Genomic DNA, 15032 nt, shown 5'->3' on the forward strand with positions numbered 1-15032 from the left:
ATAAATTTATATCATGCTATGAAAAAATTTATATTATGTATATTTGAAATTAATATATATTTTTTAATGATAATTCAAATTAAATTAATTTTAAAAATAATTGACTACGTTTTTTATAAAATTATATATACATATAAAAGTGATGGGTTGGTAACGGTAAAATTGGAAATTTTTTTCCAATTTGTTCCAACATTACCCTTAAATTCAGGCTGACCATATTACCGTTGCCATTCACCAACAATTCCAGTCCTTGCACACGAATACGGCACCGTTTGGTTCTTTGAAGTTTCTAGGTATTTCTCTTCTCTTCAGCCGCACAAAATTCTTTCTCTCTTCTCCTCTGCCGTCGTCTACAGCTTTTTTCGTCTTTTTTTATCCCTGTTTTTTAGGGGCTTTAACCTTCTTTAAGCGGCGTTCTTTGTTTTTTTTATCTCCGTCGAGTCTTCCCGGTTTCCTTATTGCGGTGGGAGAGATTCTGCTTCTATGTGATCTTCTGAAGTGGTAAGCTCGATTTCCCTTTGTTAATTTTTCGATTTATAATGTGAAAAAGTCTCAAATGCTTGCCTAATTTTCACTTTCTTTTGAAGGATTTACATTCTGAAACTTGATGTGTGACCCTTCCACGATTGATATTTTTTGTCAATTGATCTTCAAGAGTGACACTTAAGTTGGTTCAGATCTATTCAAGGTCAGTGATCCAAGTTTTTTTTTTTTTTTTTTTTAATGTTTAGTCTTCTTCAATCCTAAATTTGCAACTTTCTCTTCTTATTTCAAGTTGGTCAGAGCTATTCTTCAAGGTTTGTCTATGTGCATATTTTCTGGATTGGGCATCTTCTCTCTTAAGTGGCTTCGTCAGGTTTGATTTTCCATTCTTAATTTTTTTTGATTTCTCACATAGCTTTGCTTTACATGGCTTCGTCAGGTTTGATTTTCCCTTCTTAACACCTACATTTGCTTTGGTTTTTAGATGTCTTCTGCTGTCTTCGTTTCCTGGGTTTCATTTCCTTCCACGTACCCATATTTATGCCTTGCCCTATCCTTTGCGTTCTTCTTCTTCTGCTTATGGTTGAGGTTTGTATCTTTATTATGTCTAATTTGTGTAATTAGTTTTCACTGATCTTTAAATAGTTTTTGGATTTCACTTTGTAGATCTATTTCACTCTTGGTGTTGTCTGCTTGCTCACATAGCCGTTTTAAACCAGACTCATCCTTTCTCCTGTAAAGAGAGGTAGGCAGAGGATCTGTCCGTAGAAGGAAAGCACAATATTATTATACTAGCTCAGGTAATGTAGTTCGTTTTTGCACCTAATTAAATCAATAATGGCATTATAGAATAGAAGACCAGGCACAAAGCCATTACCTTTAGCTAAATTAACAGTGTTTAAAGGCTAAGCATTAAAATTGAAATGAGAATAGGATGAGTCTGGTTTGCTCATGCATTTTCTTTTGTGTTATTTTTGTATACAGATAAATTTAATAGTGAAAAAACAACTATGAATTGCAATTAATATAAAATTGAATTCAACAAGGCTTCAGTATGCAGATTAGGATTTTTTTGTTTTATTTATTTTGCACGTTTCTTCATTGAAACCAGAAATTTTGCTGTTTCGGCGTGCTGCAAGTAAATGACATTGCTCTGTATGACAATGATTGGCTATTACCTACAAAATAGAACTAATATAGGATTAATGTTTAAAAAATGGTGACAATTTAGGCATTTCTTTGTCTTTTTTTCTCATGTGGATGATATAACCGACTTAAATATGGTGATTGCGGTTCTTCCAGCGACTTCCATAGACATTCATCTCACCCCTATTAAAATTTTTCTTTATATCTTTTCACTTCTCTTCAACTATGTGCAATATTGGTGGGTTTTTGTTTTTGCTTTGGGTGTTATCTTTGCATCTGTCAGTCTGGATTTATTGGATGATCTGAAATTTTTTGCCTAGAGTAATATATGTGAGTTTGTTTTTTTTGGATGTTCTTTCTAAATTTAGCTGCTTTCATATGTGCTTTTTCAGTTAATTGACTGCTTTTTTTAGCTTCAGAGTTATCAAGTCAATGGAATTGCTATGTATGACAATAATTGGCTATTACCTACAAAATAGGACCAATATGGGATTAACGTTTAGAAAATGGTACCAATTTAGGCATTTCTTAGTCTTTTTTCCTCCTGTGGATGATATAACCAGCTTAAATATGGCGATTTCAGTACTTTTAGCGTTTTCAATACGCATTCATCTCACCGCTGTTCAGATTTGCCTTTATATCTTTTCCCTTCTCTTTAACTATGTGCAATATTGATGGGTTTGTTTTCGCTTTGGGTGTTATCTTTGCATCTGTCAGTGTATTTGCTGATCTGAAAAGTTTTTCCTAGATTAATATATGTGAGTTTGTTTTTTTTGGTGTTCTTTCTAAATTTACCAGCTTTCATATGTGCTTTTCAATTAATTGACTGCTTTTTTAGCTTCAGAGTTAATTGACTGCTTTTTTTATCTTCAGAGTTCTCAAGTAAATGGAATTGCTCTGTATGACAATAATTGGCTATTTCCTACAAAATAGAACCAATATAGGACTAACGTTTAAAAAATGGTACCAATTTAGGCATTTCTTAGTCTTTTTTTCTCCTGTGGATGATATAACCGGCTTAAATATGGTGATTTCAGTACTTCCAGCGTTTTCAATAGGCATTCATCTCACCCCTATCCAGATTTGCCTTTATATCTTTTCCCTTCTCTTTAACTATGTGCAATATTGATGGGTTTGTTTTTGCTTTGGGTATTATCTTTGCATCTGTCAGTCCGAATGTATTGGATGATCGGAAAAGTTTTTCCTAGATTAATACATGTGAGTTTGTTTTTTTGGGTGTTCTTCAGCAGCTTTCATATGTGCTTCTCAATTAATTGACTGTTTTTTTAGCTTCAGAGTTATCAAGTAAATGGAATTGCTCTGTATGACAATAATTGGCTATAACCTACAAAATAGAACCAATATGGGATTAACGTTATAGTCGGCTTAAATATGGTGATTTTATTATTTCTAATTTGTGTAATATATGTGAGTTTGTTTTTTTTGGGTGTTCTTTCTAAATTTAGCTGCTTTCATATGTGCTTTTTAGTTAACTGACTGTTTTTTTAGCTTCAGAGTTATCAAGTAAATGGAATTGCTCTGTATGACAATAATTGCCTATTACCTACAAAATAGAACCAATATAAGATTAACATTTAAAAAATGGTACCAATTTAGGCATTTCTTAGTCTTTTTTTTCTCCTGTGGATGATATAACCGGCTTAAATATGGCGATTTCAGTACTTCTAGCGTTTTCTATAGGCATTCATCTCACCCCTGTGGATGATATAACCGGCTTAAATATGGCGATTTCAGTACTTCTAGCGTTTTCAATAGGCATTCATCTCACCCCTGTTCAGATTTGCCTTTATATCTTTTCCCTTCTCTTTAACTATGTGCAATATTGATGAGTTTGTTTTCGCTTTGGGTGTTATCTTTGCATCTGTCAGTCCGGATGTATTTGATGATCTGAAAATTTTTTTCCTAGATTAATATATGTGAGTTTGTTTTTTTGGGTGTTCTTTCTAAATTTACCAGCTTTCATATGTGCTTTTCAATTAATTGACTGTTTTTTTAGCTTCAGAGTTATCAAGTAAATGGAATTGCTCTGTATGACAATAATTGGCTATTACCTACAAAATAGGACCAATATGGGATTAACGTTTAGAAAATGGTACCAATTTAGGCATTTCTTAGTCTTTTTTCCTCCTGTGGATGATATAACCGACTTAAATATGGTGATTTTATTATTTGTAATTTGTGTAATTAGTCTTCACTGATCTTTAGATAGTTTTTGGATTTCACTTTGTAGATCTATTTTACTTTTGGTGTTGTCTGCTTGCTCACACAGCTGTTTTATCCCGTAGATGGAAAATCTGCCCTTGCTTGCCCCTCTCCATCAAGGTTTTCTCCCTCTATTTCTTTTCTTAGGTAAGCTCTTTGGGTTTTAATTCCCTTTTCATGGATTGATCTGTTAATAAAATTTGAATTTTTTATCTTTTTAAAATAACTTCTTAATTTTTGTTTGAATTGTTTATTTATTGGATAATGTTTCCAGCAAATCCCTTGCTCCCAGATTCTGCAGGTAAACAAAACCGGACTCATCCTTTCTCCTGTAAAGAGAGGTAGGCAGAGGATCTGTCCGCAGAAGGAAAGAACAATATTAGTACACTAGCTCAGGTAATGTAATTGGTTTTTGCACCTAATTAAATCAATAATGGCATTATAGCATAAAAGACCAGGCATAAAGCCATTACCTTTAGCTAAATTAACAGAATTTAAAGGCTAATCAGTAAAATTGAAATGAGAATAGGATGAGTCCGGTTTGCTCATGCATTTTCTTTTGTGTTATTTTTTTTATATAGATGAATTTGATGTTTATCTTTGAATGTAAAAGAAAACTTAAATAGTTAAATAAAAAAGCAAAATATTATGTATGCAGTTGATTTTGCAATATAGAAGTTCAAGTAGATAGAACTATGCTCCTCTCTTTTTATTTTGTTTAATTTTTAATTTTCTGAAAAATCTTTTCAAATCTCAATTATTGTATGGTGTAATCTTTCAGATTCTATGCCTGCAGTTTTATTTTGTCTAGATTTTCATTTTCAGGAAAATCTTTTCAAATCTCAATTAATATATGGTGTAATCTTTCATATTCTATGCATGCCCTGTTACAATTGATGCCAGCCCCCTACATTTAGTACTTGTATTTTGGAGGCTATTTATTTTTATATGCTCTGACTTATTTCCTTTAAGGCATATATTATCCAACATCCTTATGTTACTGTTTTCTGTCAGGGTATTAACCTCCAAGTGTATAGGTAAATGAGAAAGCAATAAATTTGTGTTTAAGCCAATTATGACCTGCATTTAATGCTTGGTGTGCTCACCATAGATCAACATCTTAATTCATTTATTATTAATTCCTTATTCCTTACTACTTTCTATAAAAGGCCACTACCCCCCCTCATATCCAGCACATTTAAGTCAGCATTCCTTTTTCTCTCAACCCTACTAAACTTCTGCATGTTTTTATATAGTTAGTTTTCTGTTGACTCTATCCTTTTGGAATAGCTTTATATTTTCTTCCCTCCTTAAGCAACTTTCTTTACTTAGTCTTTCTTTTCTTAAAGTTTGCTCACTTTTCAACTTTGCTTCAGATGTTCACCTTGATTGTTCCTTTCACCAACATCCTACCTGACTTCCTATCACGGCTCAGCTTGCCGCCTCCCACCTTTCAAGATTTCTTTGATCCCGAGACAAATGAATATGGCTGCCATCTTTCTATACCATGCTTGGATGAACAAGGGGTTCATGGTGTTCATGTTTTTACAGGAACAAGTATTAGCAGCCATAAAGAAGCTGGGCATTTTGCCTCCCTAGCCCTGTTGCATCACCTCAAAAAAGTTCACAAATTCACTGTTATTGATGTCAACTATAAGATCCCTTTTGGACAATCTACAAGCCTCCTTACTCAACCAAAGGCTAACCTTGGCCGCCCATCACCTGAAAGTGATGATATAGATTTTGAATCCCTTTTCCCCTGCAGTGATGATCTAATATCCCTCCCTTTTATAGATGGTAGTCCTGGAATGAACATGCCTTTGTATGGAGCTTTAGAGGCCAGGGTGAAGGAACTAGAAGGACAACTGGAGGACCTCAGTTCAAGGCTTGCACAGGCTGAATCTGATTTGTGTGCAGCCAAGCAAGAACGAGATAGCTTGAAACAAGCAAAGGCTGACTTCTCAAAAGCCTTGAAAAACTTGACTGCAAGTGATGTTTTTTCAGAGCCTGGGTATATCGCCTGCTCTTTTCCTTTGTGTAATACATGTCTTTTCATTCTTTCTCTGATGACAGTATTTTCCGTTTCCTCATTTGCTGCAGGACTTCTGCTCCTGAACAAATTCCAGCCGAAAGAATTGAACCAAAAAAAAAGGCTGAAGAAAATGGCTGCTAGAAAAGGTGTATTCCCCCTGGAGAATATCTAGCTGACTTTTTCTGTGGTGATCACAGCCTTGAACGGCGGTTCGTGCAGCTTCTGTATTACTTATCTATGTAAATAGGCCTGCTTTTGTGGAACACAACACCTACATATGTTGATAGTTCCTGCTTTGTATTCCAGATGTTGTATTGAAGTAAGGCGGTTCGTGCAGCTTCTGTGTTACTTAGCTATGTAAATAGGTCTGCTTTTGTGGAACACAACACCTACATATGTTGATAGTTCCTACTCTGTGTATTGAAGTAGGTTTTTTTTTGGCAAGTGTAGTTGTAGGTGTGCCAGTTCTTATGTAAGATGTTGTTTACTCTGTGTCATCTTCTGTTCAGATGTATCTTCTCCTACTATATAAAAAAAGGGGTCATTTGAAACTCCATTGCAGATTGGTTATATTTTTTTACAAATCTTACTTGGTATGCATATCGATTAGCTCCCTAGACGAATAAAAAATCACCTCCCTAAAATTTCAAAGTAAATAAATTAGCACTTTAAATTATCAAAATTACCAATAAGCTCCTTAAACAGATAAAAAATCATCAATTGAGTCTCCATTCTATTCTAAAATTAGGAACAGTGATTATTTAATATAAACCGTAAAGATTTTAGATTTTAGAATTGGTTCAAAATGATCTAAAACTGTTTAACCAAATGATTGTCGATGAGGTCTCAATTTAAGCCTGTTTATTTTACCGAATGATTATCGGTGAAGTCTCAATTTAGGCCCGTTTATTTTACTTTCTATTCCCTCTTGATATTTGCTGTTTGAGATTAGTACCAGTTATTAGCCATTAAGCATTACTTTCATATGTCCACAGATACTTTAATCCATGTTTTTTTACTGGAATTACAAGAACTTTTACACAACTTGATCAATTTAGTGCTTCCTATAACATACGGTTTTTATATTTTAAAGCAGAAGCTTTTGTATCTTAGTTCGTAATAATAAAAATTAGGACAACTCTGCCAGCCATATATTATAAATAGGCAAGATGAACCTCAAGAGGATGAAGCATTTAAAGACACAAGCCAAGCTTTTGCATTTAGTCAATCCCAATAGAATAAACTGGCTTTGATGGCTATTTACAATAAGTCCTCCACTTAAATTTTCAATGTATGGCAACTTCACAAATAAAATATATTTAATGAAATATAAAAAAATAAATGGTTTGGATAGAAGGGCAAATAGGCAAAATAAACACTGCTTCCTAAATACATTCTTGCTAATTGTGCCATCAGTTAACACAAGTCATAAATATTAGATATTATTACAGTAATTAATACAGCACAATTGTTTTAACCAATATCAATTACATTGCCTTGCTAATTGTGCCATTCTCCATTGCATTTGTATTTACATTGCCTTGCTAATTGTGCCATTCTTCATGCCTTCATTTTTGGGAGTGGGAAACCTTCTTGGCTTTTGATAAATAGGGGCAGACTCCTTAGTGGACTGCTCATACTCCAAACCATCCATTACTCATCACTTTGTGGTGGGTTTACATTTCCTGCACAATATATTTCTTTGTTTCTTTATTTTTCATTCAATCTTTTTTCTTTTCTTTAACACATTTTGTTCTTTTTGTTCTTTCAGGCTTCCTTTGCAGGTCTTACAGGTAAATTTTAATATCTCTATATACTTTATGCTGGATTTATGAATGTTTGATTTCAACCATTCCTGAAAGTCGGCTTAAGGAGAATGTATTACACCATGCTTCTCAAAGATTTTTGTAAAAAATTAAAATGTCTCCGTGTTTTGTTCAGATTTTGTTAGGTATTGAGTAAAGGATTTTTTTTGCAGTTAAAAGAAATTCAATGACCTTTTGTGGAATCCTACAAATACTACCTATCAAAAAAAAAACATTCCCCTCAAATGTCCAGAACATGTGTTCTTGGACCTTGGAATTGAGAAATAGTTTGGAAAAAGTAACATATTTAAACATAAAAAAACAACTATGTATACTTTTAAGTACATAGACTAAATTTTAATAATGTTTATGTATGTTGGTTTTTATTAAAGCATAGTTCTTAACTTAACAGTGCAAAATTATTATTTCATAGTTTTGGTTTACATATGTTAAATGCCTAAGCTTCAGATGAGTCCAAGTTCAGATCAAATCTTATTTGAATTTCTTATGATTATTTTTACTTTATATATTTAATTCACAATAAGCCAAAATTATAAAAGTTAAATAATTTCTTAACTCCCTAGAGTAATATACTATAAATTAATTCATCCATCATTAAGGTGTTCACTTTTGCAGAAAGATGAAACCTTTTAAATTAAATGGTTGGTTCCCTATATGTGTAGTGCATTTTTTATTATAAACTTAAAACCCAAGGAACTTATGCTTGATGATTATTTTTGATGTCAAGTGACTGAATTGGATAAATGATTATGAATTTTTTCTACCCTTTATAAAAACTATCTTTCCAATCCAACTGATTGGTTTTTTTTGTCTTAACAGAATAACTTCGGCTCAGTTGCTTTCAACAAGGTAATTCACTTTCTATTCCTTCTTAGCTTAACTACTTGCTCTACACATGGTTGTTAGACAACTACCATTATATTGCTTGCTTCTATTTCGTCTTAGCTTAACTACTTGCTTTACAGATGGTTGTTATACAACTACCATTATATTGCTTGCTTTCTGAGTGTCTGTCACAAATGGAAATACCTCATTACAATGAAGCATTGAGCCATTCTGACCAGACGGGTTTGTTTTCCTGCTGTTTTTCATTGCCCGCTCGCACATATCATGGAGAAAATTTCCCTACGGTTGACATATATGGCTATAGTGCGGAGGGTTACGAAGAGGCTAAAAATATAGCCGCCTTTAGAATGTTTGAGTATCTTAAACCTTATTACGACCTTGAAGTGTCTGATTTTAGCTCCGAGGACATATCTGAGATCACTTCAAAAATGCAACTACTGTCATTGGCTCGGGATGCCGGAACAGAATCCTTATCAGCTTTAATATGCACATATAATCATCTAGACCAAATGTACACTTCCATTGCAAACGCTCTTCAAGCTGTGAGTAATGTGTTTACCACCTTCGATCTTGCAGACCTTATAAATATGTCTTAGAGATGTTGCTCTTCAATCCTACTTTGTCTGTTTCCTTTAATGTGCTTTGTTGTTTTTTATGTGTGTCTCTGCCATTGTTATATTATTTTCTAAATGAATTTCACCTTGGTGTCGCATTCTTTCTTTCTATTAATTTGTATTTGTCTTCCCATCCTTTTTTAAATTGTGCACATCCATTCAGTTGGCCCATCGTGTAGACATTAGAAAAGGCTTACACATGCTTGGGTCTGTGATTCACTAATTTTTGTGCCACAGATGCCTACCTTCGCACTTTCTTTAGAGGCAGTGCTTCGTTACACGCTGAATCAACTTCATCTTCCTCCTCCAAGCATTGAAGTAGACTCATCTGAACCTGGGAATTATGTCTGTCGTGTCTCTTACATATACAGAGATGCTTGCAACCATGAATATCCCTTTGATTATTGTGGCCACAGTGTAGAAAGTATCTTAGAAGCAAAAAAAAAAAGCATGCCTTAGTGTCCTCGGATCACTTCAACGTTTGTACCATTTCCAGATTGCTGATTTCAACTACGAAAAGGCCACTTCTCTTCGAACCTTATATCTTGATCAACTGCACGCTTATAAGAGTGCCATAGTAGAGCCCCATGAAAAATTGCTTTCTGATTATCAATCTCTTAAAAAAAAATGAACATCGCAGTTGGGCTCTTTGCACGTCTGCAGGCTATTGTTCCTAAAATCAATAACCTCCTCAACCATACATAGCTACTTCTATTATAGGATCTTCGCTTTATGTATCAGCATCTATCCAGGCTATAAATTAATGCTGAGTTTTTATGAGTTCATTTAACCCACGCTATATTTTTGTTCATTTCTGTTTGCTTATGCTTTTTTAACACATATTGCCAGCTGCTCAATTAATGGCTTCTTCTTCCAATTTGGACATCATGGATGGTCATTTTGTTGAGATTCCTATCCAAGTTGATTTTGGTAATGCTGAAAAAAAAGTGTATCAGCTTCCTTAATAGAGGTTTCACTTGAGATTTATTACATAAACTAGTTTTTGGCCCGTGCGATGCACGGATTCATCTTAATATATAAATATTAATAAAAATACAATCTAATAATTACAATTAATGACATAAATGTGTTATATAAATTAAATATTATTATTTGATTTTCACATTTACTTTAAATAATATTTTTATAGATAAATATAATAATAAAATAAAAACTAATATATTATATATTATATTATATTTTTTATCAGTAAAAAAGGAGGAAGTGACACCTCAGTTCCATCGTTACTGTTTTATATTATATATAGATTACTAAACCCTTTGCATTATCAGAAAACGTTGAAGACATCGTCTTATCCCAGCTCACGCTTTGCAATGGAAACCCAACAAAAAGAAGACGTTCCTCAAAGATCCCAAAGCAATGTTTCCCACGTCAATGCCCGGTCTCAAAACCAGATCCCTCTTATTTAGCCCCTGAAAAACATACAGATCAGCAACTTATAGGCACTTTCATCAAAACTCCAATTAACCTTGACTGCACAGTCTACAATTACTATATGACCAAAGACAATATTAGAAGTTAGTATTCATATCCCTATTTTCCTCATTAACCTTTTCCTTTCACAAGATAGTTGCTTTTCATGTTCAAACATATACCCTTTTCATGCAAACAGATGTTGAAATCTCAAACATGGGATCCCCCAGCTGCGAATGCCCCTTTTGTGGAGCGTTGTTTTGGCGGCAAGAAGCTATAAAATCAACCGCATGCCGTCAGAATCCTGAATATAACCGCTACTGCAAGAAAGGCATCATAAAACTGCCGCCTTCTCGCTGTCCACCACCCCTTCTTGATGACCTTTTGAATCATAATGGCGAATACAAAAGAACTAAATTTATGGAAAACATTCGCATTTACAATTCCATGTTTGCGTTCACATCCCTTGGAGCTAAAATTGATCACAGTATAAATAAGACACCAGGGCCGTATGTATTTCGAATTTCTGGACAAAACCATCATTTGATTGGCTCTTTGCTCCCTTCCCCAACCGAAAAACCTAAATTTGCACAGTTGTATGTATATGACACAACAAATGAGCTTTTTAACAGAATGTCTTCTTTCATTGATATTGCATCTGATAAGACTATCGATCAAGAAGTTGTTCAAAAACTTATTGCGATGTTTGATGAGCATAATCAACTTGCTAGGGCCTTTAGGATGATCCGTGATAGATTCAATGAAGATAACATGCACCCGTATAAATTACGCTTAATTGCTACTCGACCTTCAGACATCAACCAATATGCAGTGCCTCAGTCACCTGAAATAGCGAGTTTAGTTGTCGGAGACTTTGATTTTTATGATATGAGTAGAGATATAATTGTGGAGCATCAAGACAAAACATTAAAGCGCATAAGTATATTACATCCAAGCTTGATGTCTATGCAGTTGTAGACACCGAGTCGGAGGACCTGTGACGAAAACCTGAAACAAGGCGGTCGAAGCGATTGATTTCGGAAGTTTTGAAAAATATATAAAGAATAATAAGCTGAGAAAAATTAACGGCACGGCGCGGGCACACAACGGCATCCCGCACGCGGACGACGATAGTCGAACGCCCGCTTGACGGCTCGAGACGTTCGCGCGGCGTCCGTCGGACGCACCGCGAGTGGCACGCTCTCGACGCCCGAGCAATGCCTGGGACCGCTAGCGGTGCGCGCCCTCGTGGGCCGTTGAGCACACATGCCTGGCAACGCGAGGCGCGCGTTCGGCGGCCGCGACGTGCGAGCGTCTAGCTGCGCGGAACGCGCGCTCGGTGGCCACGGAGTGCACGCGTCCGACGGCGCGGGGCACGCCCCGAGGGTCGCCGGGTGGGCACCCAACCGCGTCGGGCGAACGCCCAACGCGTCGGGCGGACGCCCGACGAGGTTTGGGCGCGGGCGCCCAACCTCGCGTTGGGCGCTCGCCCAACGCCGTTGGGCGCTCGCCCAACGCCGTTGGGCGATCGCCCAACATTGTTGGGCGGCCGCCCAACAAGGTTGGGCGGCCGCCCAACCACAATGGGCGACGCCCAATTTTTTTTGGCCGTCGCCCATTGTTCCGGGATCCGTTTCCCTATATAAGGGCACGGATCCCAAGGTGAAAAAAGAGGCCTTTTTGGGGGGAAAAAAACTTTCTCACTCTAAACATTTTTAGAGAGAGAGAGTGGATTTTTTTTGAGAAAAATATTTTTTTCTCAAAAATTCCGAATTTCCTAAGTTCAATTTTTATTAAAATCGGGAGCTCGCGGTTAGTGGAATCAATCGGCTTCGACTGTCAGATACCGAATCAAAGGTATTATCCGAGGACTAGACTCTTTATTTTATTTAATTTATTTCTCTCCTTCTATTTATTTTTTTATGCTATAGTTTTTATTCCTTTAGTTATTTATTTATTTTGTCACGTTTTATTTAATTAACGTATTTATTTAATTTTCGTTTCGTGTTAAATAAAATTCGGTTTTGTTTTAAAATAAAAACCTCGTTCTGGATATCCCAATACGAACCGTGATCCGATAAAAAGGTAGTTCGGGTATCGAAAATGTTGTAATTATAAGTTTTTTATTTAAAAGAGGTTTCCAAATAACGTTTTAAAATAAAAACATCGTTTTAGGAACTTCCGTGTTCGACTATGATCCATCTTTGGTAGTTCGGAAGTCCCAAAACGATTGAATTAGATTTAATTTAAAGCTTTGGAATAAATCTGGAAAATATTGGAGTGCTGCTGTAATTTGCCAATTCTGTCACTAAATGCTGTTTACCGACGGATTTTCCGTCGGTAAATCTGCCAAAATGTAAAAAATGCCATTTCGGTCCATTTTTCCTAACTTTTAGACTTTTAATCCTTAGTATATATATATAATTATGTAATAAATTCTTTTCAAATTGTTTTAAAACTTTAACATATATAATTATTTTAGGAGATTGGTATTCCATTTTCATTCTAATTTTTTATATATGTACATATTACTTTCTTTTTTATTATTATTCATTTAAATTACATTAAATTCTATTTTAAATGTTATTTACTTGGGCATTTTGGGAGATAATTAGTAGATATTGGGGGATGAACATATAGTCTTTTTGACATTAGGATTATATTAGTTATGTATATATATAGTTTTGGGGTATATTTGGGTTGTCTTAATTATTGTTAAATAAAATTATTTTGAGTAATAAATGCTATTTTCTTATTTATGAATTTCATTCACTATTTTCTTATGTTTAAAGTATAAATATATTATTTTCATTATTCTTTCTTATATATTTATTAGATAGTATATTTTCTTTTACTCTTATTTTATGTCTTTTGGGCTAAAATGTGTAAATATATATCTATATTATTTTCTTTATTTCTTTTGGTCATTTATAAGTCCATGTTTCAAATGGGCTTCACTTGGAAAAATTAATTTTTGGGCCTAAATGTGTTTATTGATGTAATTATAATAGTTAGAGAGTCCATTAAATAAGTGGGGAAAATAAGTCACAAAAAGAGAGTTTTCAATTAAATTATTTAAGCTAATGAGCTTTCTTAGATCTCTAATGTAGATAAATAGAGTCATTTTGGTTGATATTTCAAATCGTCTTCAAAACACCACGTTTTGAAACCTTAGTCCGTTCCAACGACGGATTAAGCGAACATTGTAATCAAAATCGTTTTCTTTGTTAATAATGGAGATTTTGAATCGCTTTCTTAATGAATTTGTACAAAATAAAATTGACTTGTATGTTTAACCACGTTTTCTTATTAAAAGGCTTCTACTTTAACGTTTTCAATTACTCGAGTCATTCCAACGGCGATTCGGGTAAGCTTCATCAAACGGGGTTTTAAAACGCACCTAAATCGTTCCAACGGCGATTAAGGTGCGAACCATGTAATAAACATCGTTTTGGGGAAATAAGTTAATGTAGAATAGACACACAACATAACATTTAAATACGGTTGTAAATAAATCACTTCTTTCTTCCCCCTCTCTGTGTATGTATAAACATAAATAGGTGATTCTTTACTGATGTGGCTTTTCAATATCATATGCTCAAAATGGTTTCCAAAAAGAGAAAGAAAAGGGTTTCAAATGAATTTTAAACTTAAAGAAGTATACGATTAGTCCGTTATCGCCTAACATGCTGAGTAGGAGGCCGGTGGTTCATAACCGAGCGATGTCGGGGTGCCTAGTAGCCTTTCTCCGGAAAGGAGCTAGCCTTCTCGGCTCGTACCTAAGTTTCCCGAACCCACACCGGTCTCCCGCAAGGGATCGGTGTTCATTTTCCCATTCGTGGGTGGCGACTCTTCCATATCTCCGAGCTCCGGTCCTGCCGAGCAGCTTGATTCCACGATTGGTTGCTTTCGGCGCCAATCACCGCTTACGTCGCCATGAGGTTGTCCACCCCCCGGTCCGCCCGGGAGATTAGGCCGCGGCACCTCGTCTAACAAGTGGCGACTCTGCTGGGGAAGCGAGAAATTTGATTCCGGAAGGCATGCACTAAGCCCTTAACGGGGACGGATCGTTTTACTTCTTTTCGTATGCATACATGTGCATTATTGCAAACCCTTTGGGTAATTTCCGCGAAACCTCTAGCGAGAGTCCATTCGTCGCTCGAAAGAGGATAGCGTAAGTTCCCCCTTACAGTAAGGCGCCAGAGGGTCCCCATCCATTCGTTAGGGGCGAATCTGTGCGGTCCTGTGAGGTCCCGCGGTCAGCCGTGTCAGCATATAGTAGCCTTAGAAGTTTCCATAGGATTACCCGTTACTATTTTTGATGTGATAAATGAATCAGTTCATGTTTTCAAACCGCCATGATACGTGTCTAATCCTAAACTATGTAAAGAAAATGAGACGATGCGTTAATATATACTCATGAATCGA

The 15032-nt window shown here is 35.4% G+C and overlaps 1 protein-coding gene across 12 annotated transcripts; it reads left to right on the forward strand.

Moving 5' to 3' along the window:
* Window positions 1–277: 277 nt before the first annotated feature.
* LOC136218454 (uncharacterized) lies at window positions 278–6454 on the forward strand. Of its 12 annotated transcripts, none has more exons than XM_066005321.1 (9): window positions 278–501; window positions 588–688; window positions 776–856; window positions 968–1071; window positions 1150–1283; window positions 3936–3999; window positions 4127–4193; window positions 5229–5863; window positions 5953–6454. In XM_066005321.1, exons 8-9 carry the CDS (start codon window positions 5229–5231, stop codon window positions 6023–6025), a joined length of 708 nt encoding a protein of 235 aa, XP_065861393.1. In that variant the 5' UTR covers window positions 278–501; window positions 588–688; window positions 776–856; window positions 968–1071; window positions 1150–1283; window positions 3936–3999; window positions 4127–4193; the 3' UTR covers window positions 6026–6454. The 12 variants fall into 12 exon arrangements, with proteins under 12 accessions (XP_065861393.1, XP_065861396.1, XP_065861395.1 ...); XM_066005324.1 differs by having other exon boundaries at window positions 4145–4193; XM_066005318.1 differs by having other exon boundaries at window positions 281–501; window positions 1129–1283; window positions 4127–4248.
* Window positions 6455–15032: the final 8578 nt, after the last annotated feature.

Source organism: Euphorbia lathyris, chromosome 2 (assembly GCF_963576675.1).
Source record: "Euphorbia lathyris chromosome 2, ddEupLath1.1, whole genome shotgun sequence".
Classification (NCBI taxonomy): Eukaryota; Viridiplantae; Streptophyta; class Magnoliopsida; order Malpighiales; family Euphorbiaceae; genus Euphorbia; species Euphorbia lathyris.

Bases quoted from the DNA above. Each gene is read 5' to 3' on its own strand.
- LOC136218454 (XM_066005321.1), top strand. From the start codon at position 5,229: ATGTTCACCTTGATTGTTCCTTTCACCAACATCCTACCTGACTTCCTA. The intron at 5,864-5,952 runs GTATATCGCCTG...CATTTGCTGCAG, and splicing joins GATGTTTTTTCAGAGCCTGG to GACTTCTGCTCCTGAACAAA.